At 40.2% G+C, this 16277-nt stretch overlaps 1 protein-coding gene across 1 annotated transcript; it reads right to left on the minus strand.

Moving 5' to 3' along the window:
- Window positions 1-6374: 6374 nt before the first annotated feature.
- LOC119886231 (transmembrane protein 88) lies at window positions 6375-14207 on the minus strand. The gene is made up of 3 exons (XM_038696822.1): window positions 13987-14207; window positions 12789-13083; window positions 6375-9882 (listed from the first exon to the last, which is right to left on the minus strand). Exons 2-3 carry the CDS (start codon window positions 13080-13082, stop codon window positions 9655-9657), a joined length of 522 nt encoding a protein of 173 aa, XP_038552750.1. The 5' UTR covers window position 13083; window positions 13987-14207; the 3' UTR covers window positions 6375-9654.
- Between the last annotated feature and the right edge of the window lie 2070 nt (window positions 14208-16277).

Below are 16277 nucleotides of genomic sequence, written 5' to 3' on the forward strand. Positions count from 1 at the left end.
TGACAGTCGAATCAGGCTTTGCCCATCGAAGCATGGAGTCTTCGACTATTGGGGGTCAGCCCTATTGTCAGCAGTTGTGTTCAGTGTTTGCTAGTGAACAGTGAACTGCTACTTCCTTGCCTGTTGCCTGCCTTTGGGTCCTCACCTCAGTCGGCATTCAGCCTTACCCATGGTTTTCGCAGTCAGTTAGTATTACTGTATTTAGATTTGCATTAATATTTTCTCAGAATGCATTGAAAACCTACAGTAACATACTGTACACCACTTATTCAGTAGGGAACTGTTTAAAATATAGGAAAAATACTGTGAAAACAACAAAAGTCATTTACTAAGCCATGTGCAAGGCTTAGTCCTTGTACATGGGGCGGGCACTGTGCGGCCCCTGGATTCGGGCCCTGTGCAGCATGTATTCCCTTCCCTCTCCCTCATTTCCTGCTTCTCTCTCTCCTTCTCTCTGTCCTATCCAAATAAAGGTGAAAAGGATTTTTTCAAAAAGGATCATACAGTATATAAGCATGCTAACATTAGCTTTGTCATTTGGCTCAGGGAGTTCTGCAATAGTTAAACCTGCAAGTTACTGGATGTAAATATTAATAACAACTAAAAACTTGCTTGTGTGCTGCTCACGGCAGCAGAGTGGCTGGGTGGGTCCTTTGTTTCAGAATCCTTTAGGCTCTGCGCAGGCACCTCACCAAAATCACTGATGCTCGCGAGCTGGGTACCAATGATTTTCTGAGCAGTTTTAATCACCCGCTGCAGAGCCCTTCTGTCCTGGGCCGTGCATGTCCCATGACTGGTGGTGATGTTTCCAGTCAGGATGCTTTCTATTGCTCCTCGGTACTTTTTCAGTTTTCTTAAGGAACACAGCCATTTCTGAGCTTTCTTTACCAGCGTGGAGATGTGAGATCACCATGTCAGGTTCTTCATGATACTGATTCCCTAAAACTGTTCACCTGCTCCACTGACGCAGACATGAGTGTGTGTTAGCTTTTAGCTTCTTTTAAGGACTTTCCCCCATCATTTTTGTCTCATGCCAAGTGCTCAGTTGCATTTAAAGTCAGGTGACTTGATCAGAAGCATTTCACTGTTTGGCCCAAAGACTGTATATGTGACCTCTGTGAGATGTCTTCTATATGATATAATCTCATGGAGCTCGTCAGGTTTGCGGTAACAGCAGGTTTATTCCAGATCTGCATTCATGACAAAGGACAACAGTGTCGACTCATGTGGACAAACAGCGCATGCTCTGTCTAAGGGGAAATCCTCCGTTGCTTTTTGGATTACTGTATGTACCACTCTTAAAACTCTACAAGATAGTTAAGTACAGTTTGACACATTGATCATACAGTGGATTTAAACTCCTATGACTAAATAAAATAAACACACCAAATTGTTTCTCTTAATTTTACAAGGTAATTAAACAGATTTCCTAGTTACCTTTACATTTTTCCATTTTCTGTAAACAATTATTTGCAAACAATTAAGTTATGTAACTTCATCACAATTCAACATACCGGAGGCAAACAAACAGCAGAAACTACCTCAACCTCATGTTTAAATATTACGCCACTCTTTCTAAAAACATATGGTAACATACAGGTGTATTCATGACAAAGGACAACAGTGTTGAATAGTCGTCTTATGTGGACAAACAGCGCGTGCTCTGTCTGGAAAGACAGCATCATGTTAAAGTTAGCTAGCTATACTGGAGAGATTTTCTACTGGCTATACACATAAACGGATGGTTGACTTCATAAAAACATGGCGAAATTAATCTACTACACATAATATTCAACCAAAGAAATCTAGCTTAACTTTTACAAGCTTTTCAAGTAAGTCAGCATTGTTTAGTTCACGGACATTCACAGACAGGTTACCTGAGGGGAAATCCTCCGTTGCTTTGAGGATTACCCATAATCCCGTCGTCGTTACTAGCGTTCACTGCAGGTACAACTTCATGATAGCAGGTGGCACAGTAGTCCCATTAGGTAGGATTTAACTTGAAGCTTTTTAACTATGTTACATAGCCTATATAAAGATCCTTATATAAAGTCTATGCTTGGCCATAAAAACTCCTGGGTTGCTTTGCCTGTATGCTTAGAATTATTATCCTTCTGCATTCCGCTAAAATTGTAGGAGTATGTATGAACATGAACACCCTCAAACACCCTTAAAGCCAAGAGTCATTATTTCTTTTCACAGCCATTGTGCTGGAGTACAGCAGCAAAACAATGAAATACACTCTGCTGTCATACTGTAATACTTCATGACTGCCCTGTGTGGACAAAACATAATGAGTATTAACTACAGTGCTGATGCCACATTGTGTTTCAATTCATTATGTGTTGAGACATTTGTTTTGCATTATTTGGTGTAATTGTTTTAATAAAAAAGGTGATAACATCTTGCAGTCGTGGTCCTCTTTGCTCAAGGATGTTGTTGCATGAAATAGAGCGCACACACACACACACACACACGTGCACACACGCACATCTGCTACACTAATGCTGGTAGCTCAACAGTTTTTCAGCTTTGTGGCACACAGAGTTATAAATTATACATAATCAGTATTTCCTCTGATATGATTTGGTTGCCATGGAAAATACCTGAAACATCCAAGTTGTCATGGACACAAATCATTAAAATATACATTAAAGTAGTAATCATGACCCAGACGGTATTATTTACTGTTAATGTGATGACAGCAATAACATGTCCATATTTACCTGAGACTCACAGCTGCTGATGTTCTGAATATTATAGTATGCAGCATATTACATCCCCATCCAACCACAAGACAACAACCTGTAAATGTTTGGTTCACTGAGCTTCATGGAAATTTGTTTGAACTCAAATATTAGAGCTAATTGTCAGTCAACAGCAAGCTGAAAATCATTCCTGCCAGCACTTTACATGCGTTCTCCTCATTGATACGGCTGCTTTAACATACTGTCAAATAGACTTTCTTATTTTCTTTCAATTTCTAACAACCATTGATCAAAACTCTTCATACAGTCTGCATTACCAGCATGCATCTTGGCCAAACAGTTAATCTCACCCCCAAAACTCAGTCAAACCAAATAAGAATAACATATTTTCACTTTACTGACTGTACTAAAGTATATGTAACAAGAATTAATCAGAGATGCAGAAATTTGATTCAATATCCTTTTTTTTCTATATCATTGAGTACACTTGTTTATTTGTGAAAAATAAAAAGTTCAAACAAAAATTTATTTACTAAAATTTCAGTGCCAACCTGTAACTCACTTTCCAACTCCCTGAACCAAGTCTTCTAAAGTACAAGCACTTTTCCTGCTTTACACTCAGATTGTAGTTCTAAACTTTTTTCAAAACACATAAGTACAAAGACGTAAACATAAAATTTACTGTAAATATTCTGCTAAGATTTTTTATATATTTTAGTTTAGTTACTGCAGAAATGCAGGATATTTGCCATCATTGTGTTTTGAAAGTGTTTTTAACAGTTTTGGACACAGTGTGTTAGAGAAAAGAGATTGTGGATTTTGGAGAAAGTGGTCACTGAATGCATTTTGTGTGAAAGCAATGAAGGATGATTCACAATTTGGGCCACATACACTTCTGTTTCGCTGACTGTGTGAAGAGTTTGGACAATGTGACTTCAGTTTCGACCAATGCATGTTAGCAATTGAAAAAAACTGTCAAAGCGACACTCAGACAGACCGAAGCATCCATTACAGAGTCCACTTCGTCGCTCCGGTGAAAATGTGTGGGACTGGTGAGAGCAGTGGAAGGACTCTTAAACTAATGGATTCAAATTTAAAGAGTCAGTGAGGCATTTAAAAGAATACCTTTATATTTTTAATGGATCCGATCAGTTGCATTTGTTCCTCACTTAACTGTTTTGTCAAAAAATGTATCCACACTTTAGTATTTTTAGCTATGCTAGCGGCATAGTTTTAAATAGCAATGTAAATCAGTCGTGCGGCCACTTTGGTCCAGACAGAAATATCTCAACAACTATTTGATGGATTGGCATGCAATTTGGTACAGATATTTGTGGTCCCCAGAGGGCAACTTTGGTCTTCTCTTGACTTTTCGTCCACCAGGAGGCCAAAATCTTAATTTGTTTACTACTTTGGTTTATGACTAAATACCTGCAAAACTGATGACATTCCCATCATCCTAAACTGTGCTTTGTGCTTATTAGCCAATGTTAGCATGCTGTCATGCAAAATCAATATGGTGATGGTTTAGCATCAGCCTGTTAGCATTGTCATTGTGAGTGTGTCAGCATGCTGATGTTAATATAGGGCTCAAAGTGCAGGTGTGACTGAGCACAGTCTCAGAGAGCCATGGCAAGAGACTCGTCTCCCTGATTTTTACTCACCCTGCACTGCAATTATTTCCATTTTTAAAATTTAATATATTATAATCCTAAAACTTTTTTTTTAATGCCAGCACATTTACCAATGGGTTGAATTAATGTCACAAGGTTTCAAGTGAAAATCACCATGTTATTGTTTTGTTTGATGCTGTTACACTCAAAGGTTCAAATGCTGAATGTTAGACTAAATGACTCTTAATATATGGGAGATTTTATAATCTGTAATTATAGTTTAAAGGGGAATTTTTTATCATGAATTTTTTAAGGGCATCAATACCAATGACCCAGTGCTCCCTCTGTGACATGCTGAAGTTTCTGGCTTTCAGAGCTCATTGTCTGGTCCATCCCTCTGCAATTTCCTCCCCCATACTCTACATCTATTCTAATTACCAACCACTTAACAACGGAGAACATTGCTACAAGTGATTGACCCACATGATAAGATTTTCCTTTTTAACTAAAAAATAAATCCAATTTGGTTCTCCTCTCTCGGTCTCAGGGGAACACAGTAAAGCTCAGCCACTGTGCAGTGAACAGTATACATGCAAATGACTTTAAAGCTTACTGTTATGACGAGACACGACAAAGTGAGTGTATGCTGACCATTAACACTGTATGTCTGAATGGTAAACTAGTATTTCTACTAGTATTTAGTATTTCATGATAAAGAAGTCTTTAAAGTGCTAAGGAAAATAGAAATTTTAACATATTTAATTCCATGTCAACTGGGCAAACTCCGTGATGCTGTCAAAAGCTCCAAGTGAGTGGGCCTTGTGGTGGTGCGTGGCCTGTTTCTGGTCAACAGCATGTTATTTGTTGTTTTACCTGCCCCTTCCCTACTAAACATTGGCTGTTGTATTAAAAAAAACTGTTTCTCAACCATTGCCAAAAAAATACTTATATATACTTATACTTATAATATTGATACCTTATTTTTTAAATGGCTCTAGGGATGGCATGGTTTGTCAGTTGGTTGGTCCACCACTTTGGTCCAGACTTAAATTTTTAAACAATTCACAGATTGCCATGACATTTTGTACAGAGATTTATGGTCCAGAGGATGAATCCTGATGACTTTGGTGATCCCCTGACTTTTCTTTTCCCACCACCACGAGGTCCACATTTGTGTTTTTTATAGTGTGGTACAAACACATTTGTCCTCCAGAGGATGAGGTGTTAAAACTTCCCTTAATTTTTCATCTAGGACCATAATTATCAACATTTTTGTTTTTCCAATGCTTTAGTTTATGACCAAACACCTGCAAAGTGCTAGTGATGTTGCCATCAGGCTCAGCGAAATGTTGCATGCTCACACGTTAAGCTAAGATGGTGAACATGGTTCATTACCTTCAAAGTATCTGTATTAAGGCAATGTCACTGTGAGCATGTTTGCATGCTGACTTTAGCTCAAAGCACTGCGGTGCCGCAGTAATTAAAACCATTAACTACCTGATTTGAAGAATAAGTAACCAAGATTCTGACTGAGCATTCAACGCCAGCTCTCTGTACTTTACAGTTCCTGATGCTCTGTGCTATAGACAGATGTTTTGCTTTTGTATATTTGCTCAGGCAGACATAAACACATGCTTTTGGTAAACAGACATTGTGAAGGGCTTATACAAATTGCAAGGTAAACACAACAGTCCTACAGTGGGATAGTACGGAGAGCAGCCACATGTCAACACATGCAGGCTCTCTGAAGAGGAGATGGATGATGTATCTGTCAGTGAACTGAACAGACTGGACGACCACATCATCAGAGGCAACATTGTCCTTTGATCAGCTTGTTAACTCATCGCACAAATGTGACCAGATTAACAGATGTTAAAACTGAGGGTGAGAAGGGTTAGTAGGGAGACTTTTCTCATGTTGTTTAGTTTTGAAATCGAGGTCACGATGCCCCTTCAGTGTGTTTTGCATGTATGTTTGAGAGCTGAATGTTAAGTCATCAATCACTGGACTCTGATCTTTACAAACAGATCACATCTCAAAAGAGACACTCTGGGGGGGGGGAGCCCTCTTTTTATTGAATGGAGGTCTGAACGGGACAACCTGTTGCGGTTTTGTTGATAACACAGAAACAAAAAGCTGAACAAAATATAAACCCCCGATTAGCCAAGTGTGATCACAATACAGCATAAATAAAAACAAATACATCTCACCCTTTTCCTTTACATTTCTCTAAAATACTGGAACTCAAAGGGCTTTGTTGTTGTAATCAAACAGCATACAAACAATGGAGTGTTAGTAACAGGACTGACGTAAACAGACACAGACAAAACACACAAATAAATATGTTTAAGTAGAAAACAAATATATTTCAGTATGATAAAAATGGCACAGGACAAGTAATAACTACTCCCCATAAAATATGATTCAAGGCTTTCTTCTGAGAAAGGCAACTCAAATCTGAACTCTTAATTACGGAGCGGAGACACACAGATAAAAAGGATGTGCGCTGTGTGTGTCACTGATGAATTTAAATGACCAGAAAGCAAAGAGGCAGCAGGATGAGCTCCTGGTCTGATGATTCGAATCCAACTTTAACACCTGGCTCCACCAAACAATCATTGCTTTGTCGTACTGTCAGCTTGTGGTGTTTTTATAAGGAAGGGTGTGTTTTTTTTATTGTGCGATGTGATCTAAAAGATCCATTTAGATGAAATATGTTTCACATTACTCCTGCCCTCCCATAAGACATGACTAGTAATGAAGCTACATCAGATAAACTTCATCATTGTCCATTTAATTCACCTCACAGACAATAGTCCTTGTGTGCTGCGTTTTACCATACATTTTACATTATAAACCCTGTTTTTCAGTTCCCGAGGGAATTGAGTCCAACACACATGGACCATGATTAACTCAAAACAGATCAACAAATCTAAAGTTTGTAATTGTGTTTTGACTTTTTGCTAGACTTTTAATGTGCAACCACAAATAACTTTACAACAATATATTTCAGAGCAACATAGTTAGCAAACAAGCAATACAAAATCAAAAAAATATTAGTTTTATACACAAAATCGAATTGAATATTACTATAATATGCTACCATGACATGTTACTCTCTTCAAACTATCCAAAAAATTTAACTTCCTTTGAGGCTTGCCTGCCTTAAAGTCATCGTGATATTACAATATTGATTGAAAATCCCACATTTATCCTTCATTTGACAAAAAAAGGACTTGAATAGCATTTTTGGCCTCTCCCAACATGCATTTTGTTCCTGTTGATCAAATGGGTGCACAATATGTTTTGGGATCTTTGTATGCAAGGTTAAAGTGCACAAAAACGTCACTCCACAAATCACTGAAAATTCTTCAGTTTCTAAAATAAAGACAAATAACACTGAGATGGAAATTGCTACAATGAACTTAAGCACAATCTTATTGTATTGTTCTCAACAAAATGACCTATAGTGAGGGGGTAGACAAAATAATCAAGATACTTTTCAGTACGCAACCCGGTACAACAACACTACACAACTTGCCAATGAAGGAATGGTTAGATATTTTAGAAAATACACTTATTTGCTTTTCTTTCACTTATTTGCACACAGCTCTTATATCTGTCCATTGAGTAGAGTCACAGGAAGTGATTAGCTTACCTTAGCATAAAGACTGGAAACAGGGGGTAACAGCTAGCCTGGCTCTGTCCAAAAGTAACAAAATCCATCTACCAGCACTTCTGAAGCTCACAAATGAACAAGTTTTGTCTCCTTTGTTTAACCCGTACAAAGTCAAAACATTGCGGTTTTACAGTAGGGTTAAGTGCTACAACAATTTCGACGAGGTGGCCAGGCAACCAGCAGAGACTCAAGTAGGTTACTCTGCCTAACCAAGAGATAGTTGGCACTAACAACCATGACACAAAACCATGGATGAATAAAGAGAGCTGGCACTCAGCCTTGCCACCAATTTGTCCCAGTGGCCAGACCCGGTAAATCTCCTGTGGCAAAAAGCTTTTGGTGTGTTCCATTTCCCTCGGAAGTCGGATGCTGGAGCTGGGAATGTAAATGCTCTGTATTTGTATAGCGTCTTTCTAGTCTTCTGACCACTCAAAGCGCTGTTACACTACATCACATTCACCCATTCATACACATTCATACACTGATGGAACAGCGATGGTTCAGTGTCTTGCCCAAGGAAACTTTGACATGGAGCCTGGAGAACCCGGTGATTGAACCAGTGATCTTGTGGGCAACCCGCTCTAACTCCAGACTTCAGACAGAGGTGTGATAAACAGTATATTACTATAGCTGATAAGGTTCTCCAAAGAGGGTAAGCCAGAAATCGAACAGTGAAGCCGACCATAGCCTTCAAGGATGGGTTCCATGTAAGCCCACTTACCCTGCGACACGCCGTCAAAATGAGAGATGTAACCGTATTGGTTAGATTACAAGCTTTCTGCAAGTCTTAAAAAAACTATTCGGCCATCAGTGACACTACGTTGGAGTTAGGCAGGTGAGTCCTGTAGGTGGGCGGATTAAACAGTGACGATCAGAGTCAGACAAACACACTGAGCGTGAAGACTTTAGTTGGTGCAGCAATGCAGCTACCAGAATTGTTTCTGCTGTTACTCTATGTCATTAAACCATGCTTATGCTGCGCAATAATGCGCAGTAGAGGCTGGTGCCAACAGGAAGTAGCCCTGTAGTAATATCTCATAGGGCCAAAACTGGCTTCACTGCTTTCCATTCAAATCCGCAGAGTGGCTTTGTCCAGTAATATACGTCTGTGGGTTCTCTCGAAATTTCCGAGTCTGAAATTACTTAAGAGGTGTTGTTGTTGAAATTTCCGACTTGGAACTCGGAAAATTCCTACTTCCCATGTCCAATGGACCATCAAACCCCAGAAGGCAGCTGTATTTAAGCCATGTTTGTTGTTCCCATAGTACATTCATGAGACACGAGATATAATGTGTTAATTAGTAAGCCCTAGATTGGACAGCTGTTTCCTCTGCTTCCAGTCTTTGTGCTAAGCTAAGCTAACTGGCTGCTGGTTGTAGCATAATTTTTACCAAACAGGCATGACCGTGGTATCGATCTTCTCATCTAGACAGTGAATTAGCATATTCCCCACGTCAGACTAGATCTTGTTGAGTCAGCATTTCTCTAACACAATTTCGACAAAACTGAGCATCATAACAAAGGTAGGATTTATTGTTGCACTATTGTATTGATTACACTGCGAGGTGTTTCTGTTATTTTGTCTACCCCTTGTATCTCTCTGGTTATTTTACACTAATCCAACTTTCTGATCCCCCTTCTGGTTTCGTCTCGATCAGACCCAGGCGTGGATGCTGCCCGCCCAGTCCAGCAGTCGCCCTCGGTACCAAGCACGTGAGATTGGCTGAATGAGAAGCAGGAGTCGAAACCTTCGGAGCAGCCCGCAAAAGACGGCGGCTGCCACAACCACCAGCGGTGACATCATCACAAAGCCCAGGATGATGAGGGCGGAGCAGCTGTTGTCGTCAAGGTAACGGCAGATGGCCGAGGGGGAGTCAAGGACCTACGACGACAACACAGAGGGGATCACACAAGTAGACACAAGGGCTCCAGAGGATGTGACAAACGTTCTAGCATCAGCGACTTCTCTTCCATCAAAAGCAAATAGGCACAATTTGTCATTGGCCAGGTTGCGATTAGTGTGTGCATGTGTGTGTCTGCATATGCTCAGGGTGCAGAAGTGGGACAGGGTGGGTAGTGGACTGTGACAGAGTCTCTCCCACCCTCCCTTTACAGTTCAGATAACAAGTGGCTCAGTAGCTGACAGTAACCCTCCGAGCTGTCAATCAACTGTGACGGCGAGCAAGAGCGAGAGGGAGAGCGTGGGTAGGGGGAGGCAAGAGAGAAAGAGACGGACACTAAAGAAACATGTAAAAGAGGCAGGAAAAGAACAAAACAATGAGTGGATAAAGAGCGAGAGGTGAGATCAGAGTGCACATGAAGCATACTATAACATAAGAGCATACACCGGGGTTAAGCACAGTATCTCCTTTTCTCTGCCAAACTCACTCAGACACATTCAAAATGACTGGGTAGTCCTCATTGTAAACAATTTCCCATTGTAAGCTTTTTCAAAAGGAACTTTGCCTCCTACAAAAGTACCCTAGCAACAGCACAAGCACACACACCTCTATCAAGTGCACACTGTGCTTTCACTGAGTACATTTCCCTCCTCATCATGTTGTCAGTGTGTCTGTGCACAGCTGGTGCCAAATCTCGTCTTCTCAGTGGGTCCCCCTCTCTCCATGTTCAGTCTGTCGCCACAATAAGGGAGAACTGTCTGACTGGCATCATCTGTAATTGTTTGCTCTGAGCTATCACTTGCGCTGCCCTAATCACGATTACAGTCTTGTTGCACGCATGGACTTTGCATGTTCTTAATTTGCCTGCTCCGTCATACCCGGTTGCACCTTCAGAGACCAAATCATTCAGAACCGAGACAACCACGGTCTGAGGACCAGCTGATTGAAATGTGGCTTTAATGTTATGACCCATCGAGTGAGCCAGAGACAGAGCTGTAGAGCTTCACATCTTGATTAGGCGTGATGGCTAGACTCACCATGTTTTACTGATGACCTGTCTGCCCCCCTCGTGTGACTCACAAAAAACAAGCCGCACCCATCTCCTCACATCATTAAAACAAACACAGTCTGACAAGCTCCAACATTCAAGTTTAGTCATTATCTTTTTGGATGAGCTTCTTAATAAAAACCAAAGCTTGAACTACTTTGCGGAGAAGGTGTCACGATTAGGCGTATAACATATGCTGCCAAAAAGACTTTCCCTTAAGGCTGTAATTGTCTGTTTTAAGATTCCAGGTGCCAGTGCCAGTCTTCATGAAAGTAAATCCTCCCACTTTCTGTATATGACATGCCTAAACTTCCAGCCAAGTTAAAGGAGACTGGGTGGTTGGAGTAGTGCAGATTCCTCTGTGCTAATGATTTGTAAACATACTGTAAGGTTGGCACAGAGTGCTATCTTTTTAAAGTTGCATTAACTGTTTTTCTGGACACTTGGGGGCAGCAGAAACAAGCAAAAACATCAGCAACACTGATATATTGTTACATTTTATATTGATATGGTGAACTTGTTAGCAAAACGTTTCTTATTTAGACATCCATCATTTATTTGGGCTGTGTAAAGTCCTGAATTCAGTCTCTTTTAGATTTGTTTTGGTTTTCATCAACTCCTGCTCTCCGGCTCTTTAGCTGCTAAATGCTCCACTGTTTTCACCAGCTAGTCGCTAACTGTGTATGTCTGCTTTTTGGTACTCAGCAGGTAGTCCCATTATACTGTCATTGGATCCATAAAAATACTGACTATAGCAACTTTAATAACCCTGACAGGTGCACAAAACTTATTTCTTCTATATTGTTAGCTTTCTGCATAAATCAGGGGTCTTTTAACAGCCCACTTTTCAGCAACTGGGAAGAAAAATGAGGGAACCTTTTAACAACCAGCATTAACTGAAAGTAGTTTGACAGTACAGAGTGACAGGAAACATGGGGAAAGATGTTGATGACATTCGACAAAGGATCCCTCCACAACTTAAATGGTATAGTAAGAAAGTGTTTTCCAACTTGTCACCTTGGACGCAATTACAAGTGGTTTCTTTAAAAAATTATTTAGCAAATTTTTTTCAAATTCTTTATTTTGAGAGATGAACACTGAGATAGACAGGAAACGTGGAAAGAGGAAAGTGTTGACATGCAGAAAAGTATATTTTGCAAGACTAAATTGTACAGCTAAAGTGGAAGCCAAGTATATATTTTTTTCTAGATTATTAACATTTAAAACACATTTAATCTTGTTCCAAATGCATATAGTGTTACGGTAATTCACACACTGTATTCTGTATGTTTGCTTCCTACGAATCAGGACATTGTGCAGATTTATACAGAAACAGTTGTTCCAGTGTGTTCGGTTTGAATCCAAAATGTATTCTGGTTTAATTAACATGATAACCGTCTGTTCACTCAGTACTTAACAGTCACATTTGTTGCAAAGTCAGTGAATATAAACTCTTATTACATAAAACAGACAAAAAAATGATAAATCTTAAAGTGTGGCAAAAAAAATTTATAATTTGCAGCATATCACAGATCTTACTACAGAACTTAGACATCCCAAATCATTTACCCTATTATTTCACATTGTGAAAATACGGCACTGCCCATTGTGATTACTGCCACTTTAAACACTATCCTGTGTCTGATGATAGTCTCATCCATCTAATCATCCAGGGGCAGGATTAGCTCAGATGCAACTTTGGAGCATAAATCCCAACACTGGATCAGCTGTCAAATAGAGTAACAGTAACGTTTCCCTTCAGCTTGTCCTTGCTACAAAGAGAATAAACAACAGGATAATATCTCCTAACCTGAGACCACAGTGCTGCAGACAACTCACCCTGGAGTGGCAGAGGAAACCGATGTACAGCAGCAGCACTGCAGGCAGCAGCACCACAGAGAAGACCACAGCCAGGAGCAGAGTGCTGGTCAAGACGACGCACAGGTTCCAGAGGATGAGACCTGCCCCGCAGGCCACGCAGCCGCACCTGCCCCTGCGGCTTCCCCACGCGCTGCCCCCGCTGTGGGCCACGGGAGGGGGCAGCATCTTCACTCCCTCCCCGATCCAGAACTCCTCCTCTTTCTCCTCCTCTCCTGAACCTCCATCGTCCAGGTCCACGTCCATACCACACATCCTGAGACAGAGAGAGAGAGAGAGAGCACTCCTTGATTTGTTAATGTTTTAATTTAATGAATATAATGAATGCAAAGGAGATGGAACAACTGTCCCAGGATGACGTGCAGACTCACTATGGCTCTTTAGCAAGCTTGCAAAACATTACTGTGCTTATTTAAATTGTGTATGTTGTGAACATCTGTATCATGATAAATAAAATATTTGCACATCAAATAATTTTTCTTGACACCACCTTCGTGTTGCATTACACACACACACACACACAAAACACTTAAGGTTTCTATATCCTTTCCAGGCCAAATGCATTTAATGTTTGCATGCATGCTGGATTTTAAAACCTTAAATAAGAATAGTGACAGACACAGCCCTGTCCCCTTACTGCCCTCTTCTACTCAGCCAGTAGCTCATTAGACTATGTAAATGAGATGAGACTATGGACTGTTCTGACTTTACACACACACACACACACACACACACACACACACACACACACACACACACACACACACACCTTTTAGCTGTTTTCCCATGCTTTTCTGGTCGATGTCATCGATCAGAGCATTGTGACTTTGAAAAGCCCAGACTGTATGCCAATATGATCCATTTTAAACCAAGTCAGTCTGAAACCTTTTAACCTGCTGAGCTGTTCCTCTCAGAGCAGTTTCAACACAGCTTCATCATGAACTGAACACGTTCCCCTTTGGTTTTCTTATTTATTTGTTTATGTTTTTATTTTATTCATTTTTATTTACCTTTGATGAATAAAATAATGCCTATTTTCTGTTTCTATTGCAGTTTACACCTGGTTTCTCTCCTGAAACGATTATTGTCACAAACATAGAGTAGCTCCATAACATCAGCGTCTTTAAACAACACGCTATGAATTATTGTTCCTGCCTACCTCCAAGTACAAATCCCGTTAATCCCTCGGGTGTGTTTGTTGAATTCCTCTCCCGGTGATCGACCCGGTGCTTTTAATTTCAGAAAAAAAAACCTAGAAGCCTAGTTCTGGTGCCAGATTTGTCAAACAGCAGCGGAGAAAAACACCTGTGAGTTGGACCCCGTGCTGCTGTAGTGATGCTGCTGTGAGGAGCCTCTGTGCGTCCGTGGGAGCAAGCCACTCCCGGGCCGCGCGCACTACCGTTAAGTGCGCGCTCACGCGGCCACACGAAAGTTACGTTTGCAACCTAATATAAGAAAAAGACTTTGAAATTGAAATATTTTCGTTCTAATATATTTTTACAGCGCACACACGCCTCCCCCTCACAAACATACAAATAAAAATAAACAGTTTGGATAAAAATAACCTCAAAATGGCTCGGGTGGGTCTCCCCTACTTCACGTCACTTCATCCATTGTCTGGCAACACATGACCCTTTATAAAGGAGTTATACGTTTCAGCTAATGTCTTCATTTCCTAATAGTTTTTACATCAGTTTTAGACATATAGGCCTACATCAATAAGAACAACTTTTGGATTGCCAGGTAGTGCAAAAGTCTCACCCACTATGATACTTTTAAAAATTCTAATTATCAGTGCATTTACCAATTTATTGAAAAGCTATTAATATAATTCACTGATGCTTTTTTAAGAAATGAAAAATACAGAAACCAAAGAAAGTGATGTTTTTACAACCTGGCAACCAAAAAGTTTTTTTTGTTAATAGCTTAAAACTGACATATAAATAAATTAGTAAATGTTGTTCAGTAAACTGTTGCCCAATTAGAAAATGGTTTATGCTCTTTCTTTAAGCTTTATTTGATATGTGTGCTAATGGTTGCACAATTTAAAGGACAAATCTATGAATCCAGTGGGAAAGTACTTTTAATAGGCTCGGTTGGCAATGGAAAGTTTGTTAGCACTTCAGAGCAACTTCACTAGCTGAAAGTCTTGTTTTTTTCTAACCTCCAGTGGTCTCACCTTGTTACAGTGACGTAGAGGTGTACTCCAGGGTGGGTAATAACTAAAATAGGCTGCTCGTAGCATAGACCCGTTTTTATTATCTGTTCAATCATGTGACCTTTGCTGAGGTGTACATGAGTAAATGCATTTCAGTTTAGTTGGATGATCAGATAGCAGCTCAGGAAAATTAGATTAGGATGCACTTCCATTCATGGAGATCACACGTACCGTAAAGAGCACATATTTGTAACTCTCCCACAGAGAGAAATCATGTATTATAAGAAAAGAAATGAGGAGTGTCAGCAGGTGAAAGTTGATAAGCATCAAGGCATGCCTGTGTGCATGAGCCCAGGAACAAAACGCAGTAAAGGTTTAAAGGGAAGGAAACTAAATCAAAGCTTGATAAACAAATTAATATTTGACAGTAAGTGCTGTGATATGTTCAGAAATGTTTCTCCCTCTGTGGTCTGCCTTTCACCAATCTCAGAGCATTGTCAGCAGTGTGGCGGAGAGATAAGGGGATGATCGATTTGTTGTGTAGCACAGACAGACAGTCAACCTTTCGCTGTTCAAATTTAATTACACAGAACAAGAGAAAGAAGATGGGAGGATGCGGGACAGAGCTGAAGAGAAATGGAAGAAAAGATACTGCCTGGACGTGGAGACAGAGATGAGGGAATGATTGATGAAGAAGATGCTGTGGAGAGTCTGGGGGACGCTGTTGTGTGATTTGTTTGCTGTCTGGTTCTGAGAAGTTGAAAAGAGGCGTCCACATAGCCTAAACACAACCTTTCCAGACTCTACCTGTTACATCTGCTGACATCTGCTGGACTGCGAAGTGACTGCCAAGGAAATATATACATACAGTGGGTACGGAAAGTATTCAGACCCCTTTAAATTTTCCACTCTTTGTTTCATTGCAGCCATTTTCCAAAAATCAAAAAAGTTCATTTTATTTCTCAGTAATGTACACTCAGCACCCCATCTTGACAGAAACAAACAGAAATGTAGAAATTTTTGCAAATTTATTAAAAAAGAAAAACTGAAATATCACATGGTCATAAGTATTCAGACCCTTTGCTCAGTATTTAGTAGAAGCACCCTTTTGATCTAATACAGCCATGAGTCGTTTTGGGAAAGATGCAACAAGTTTTTCACATCTGGATTTGGGTATCCTCTGCCATTCCTCCTTGCAGATCCTCTCCAGTTCTGTCAGGTTGGATGGTAAACGTTGGTGGACAGCCATTTTCAGGTCTCTCCAGAGATGCTCAATTGGGTTTAAGTCAGGG

This window comes from Micropterus salmoides, unplaced genomic scaffold (genome assembly GCF_014851395.1).
Source record: "Micropterus salmoides isolate LMB-PRFRI ecotype aquatic unplaced genomic scaffold, ASM1485139v1 Ms_hic_scaffold_4, whole genome shotgun sequence".
Lineage (NCBI taxonomy): Eukaryota > Metazoa > Chordata > Actinopteri > Centrarchiformes > Centrarchidae > Micropterus > Micropterus salmoides.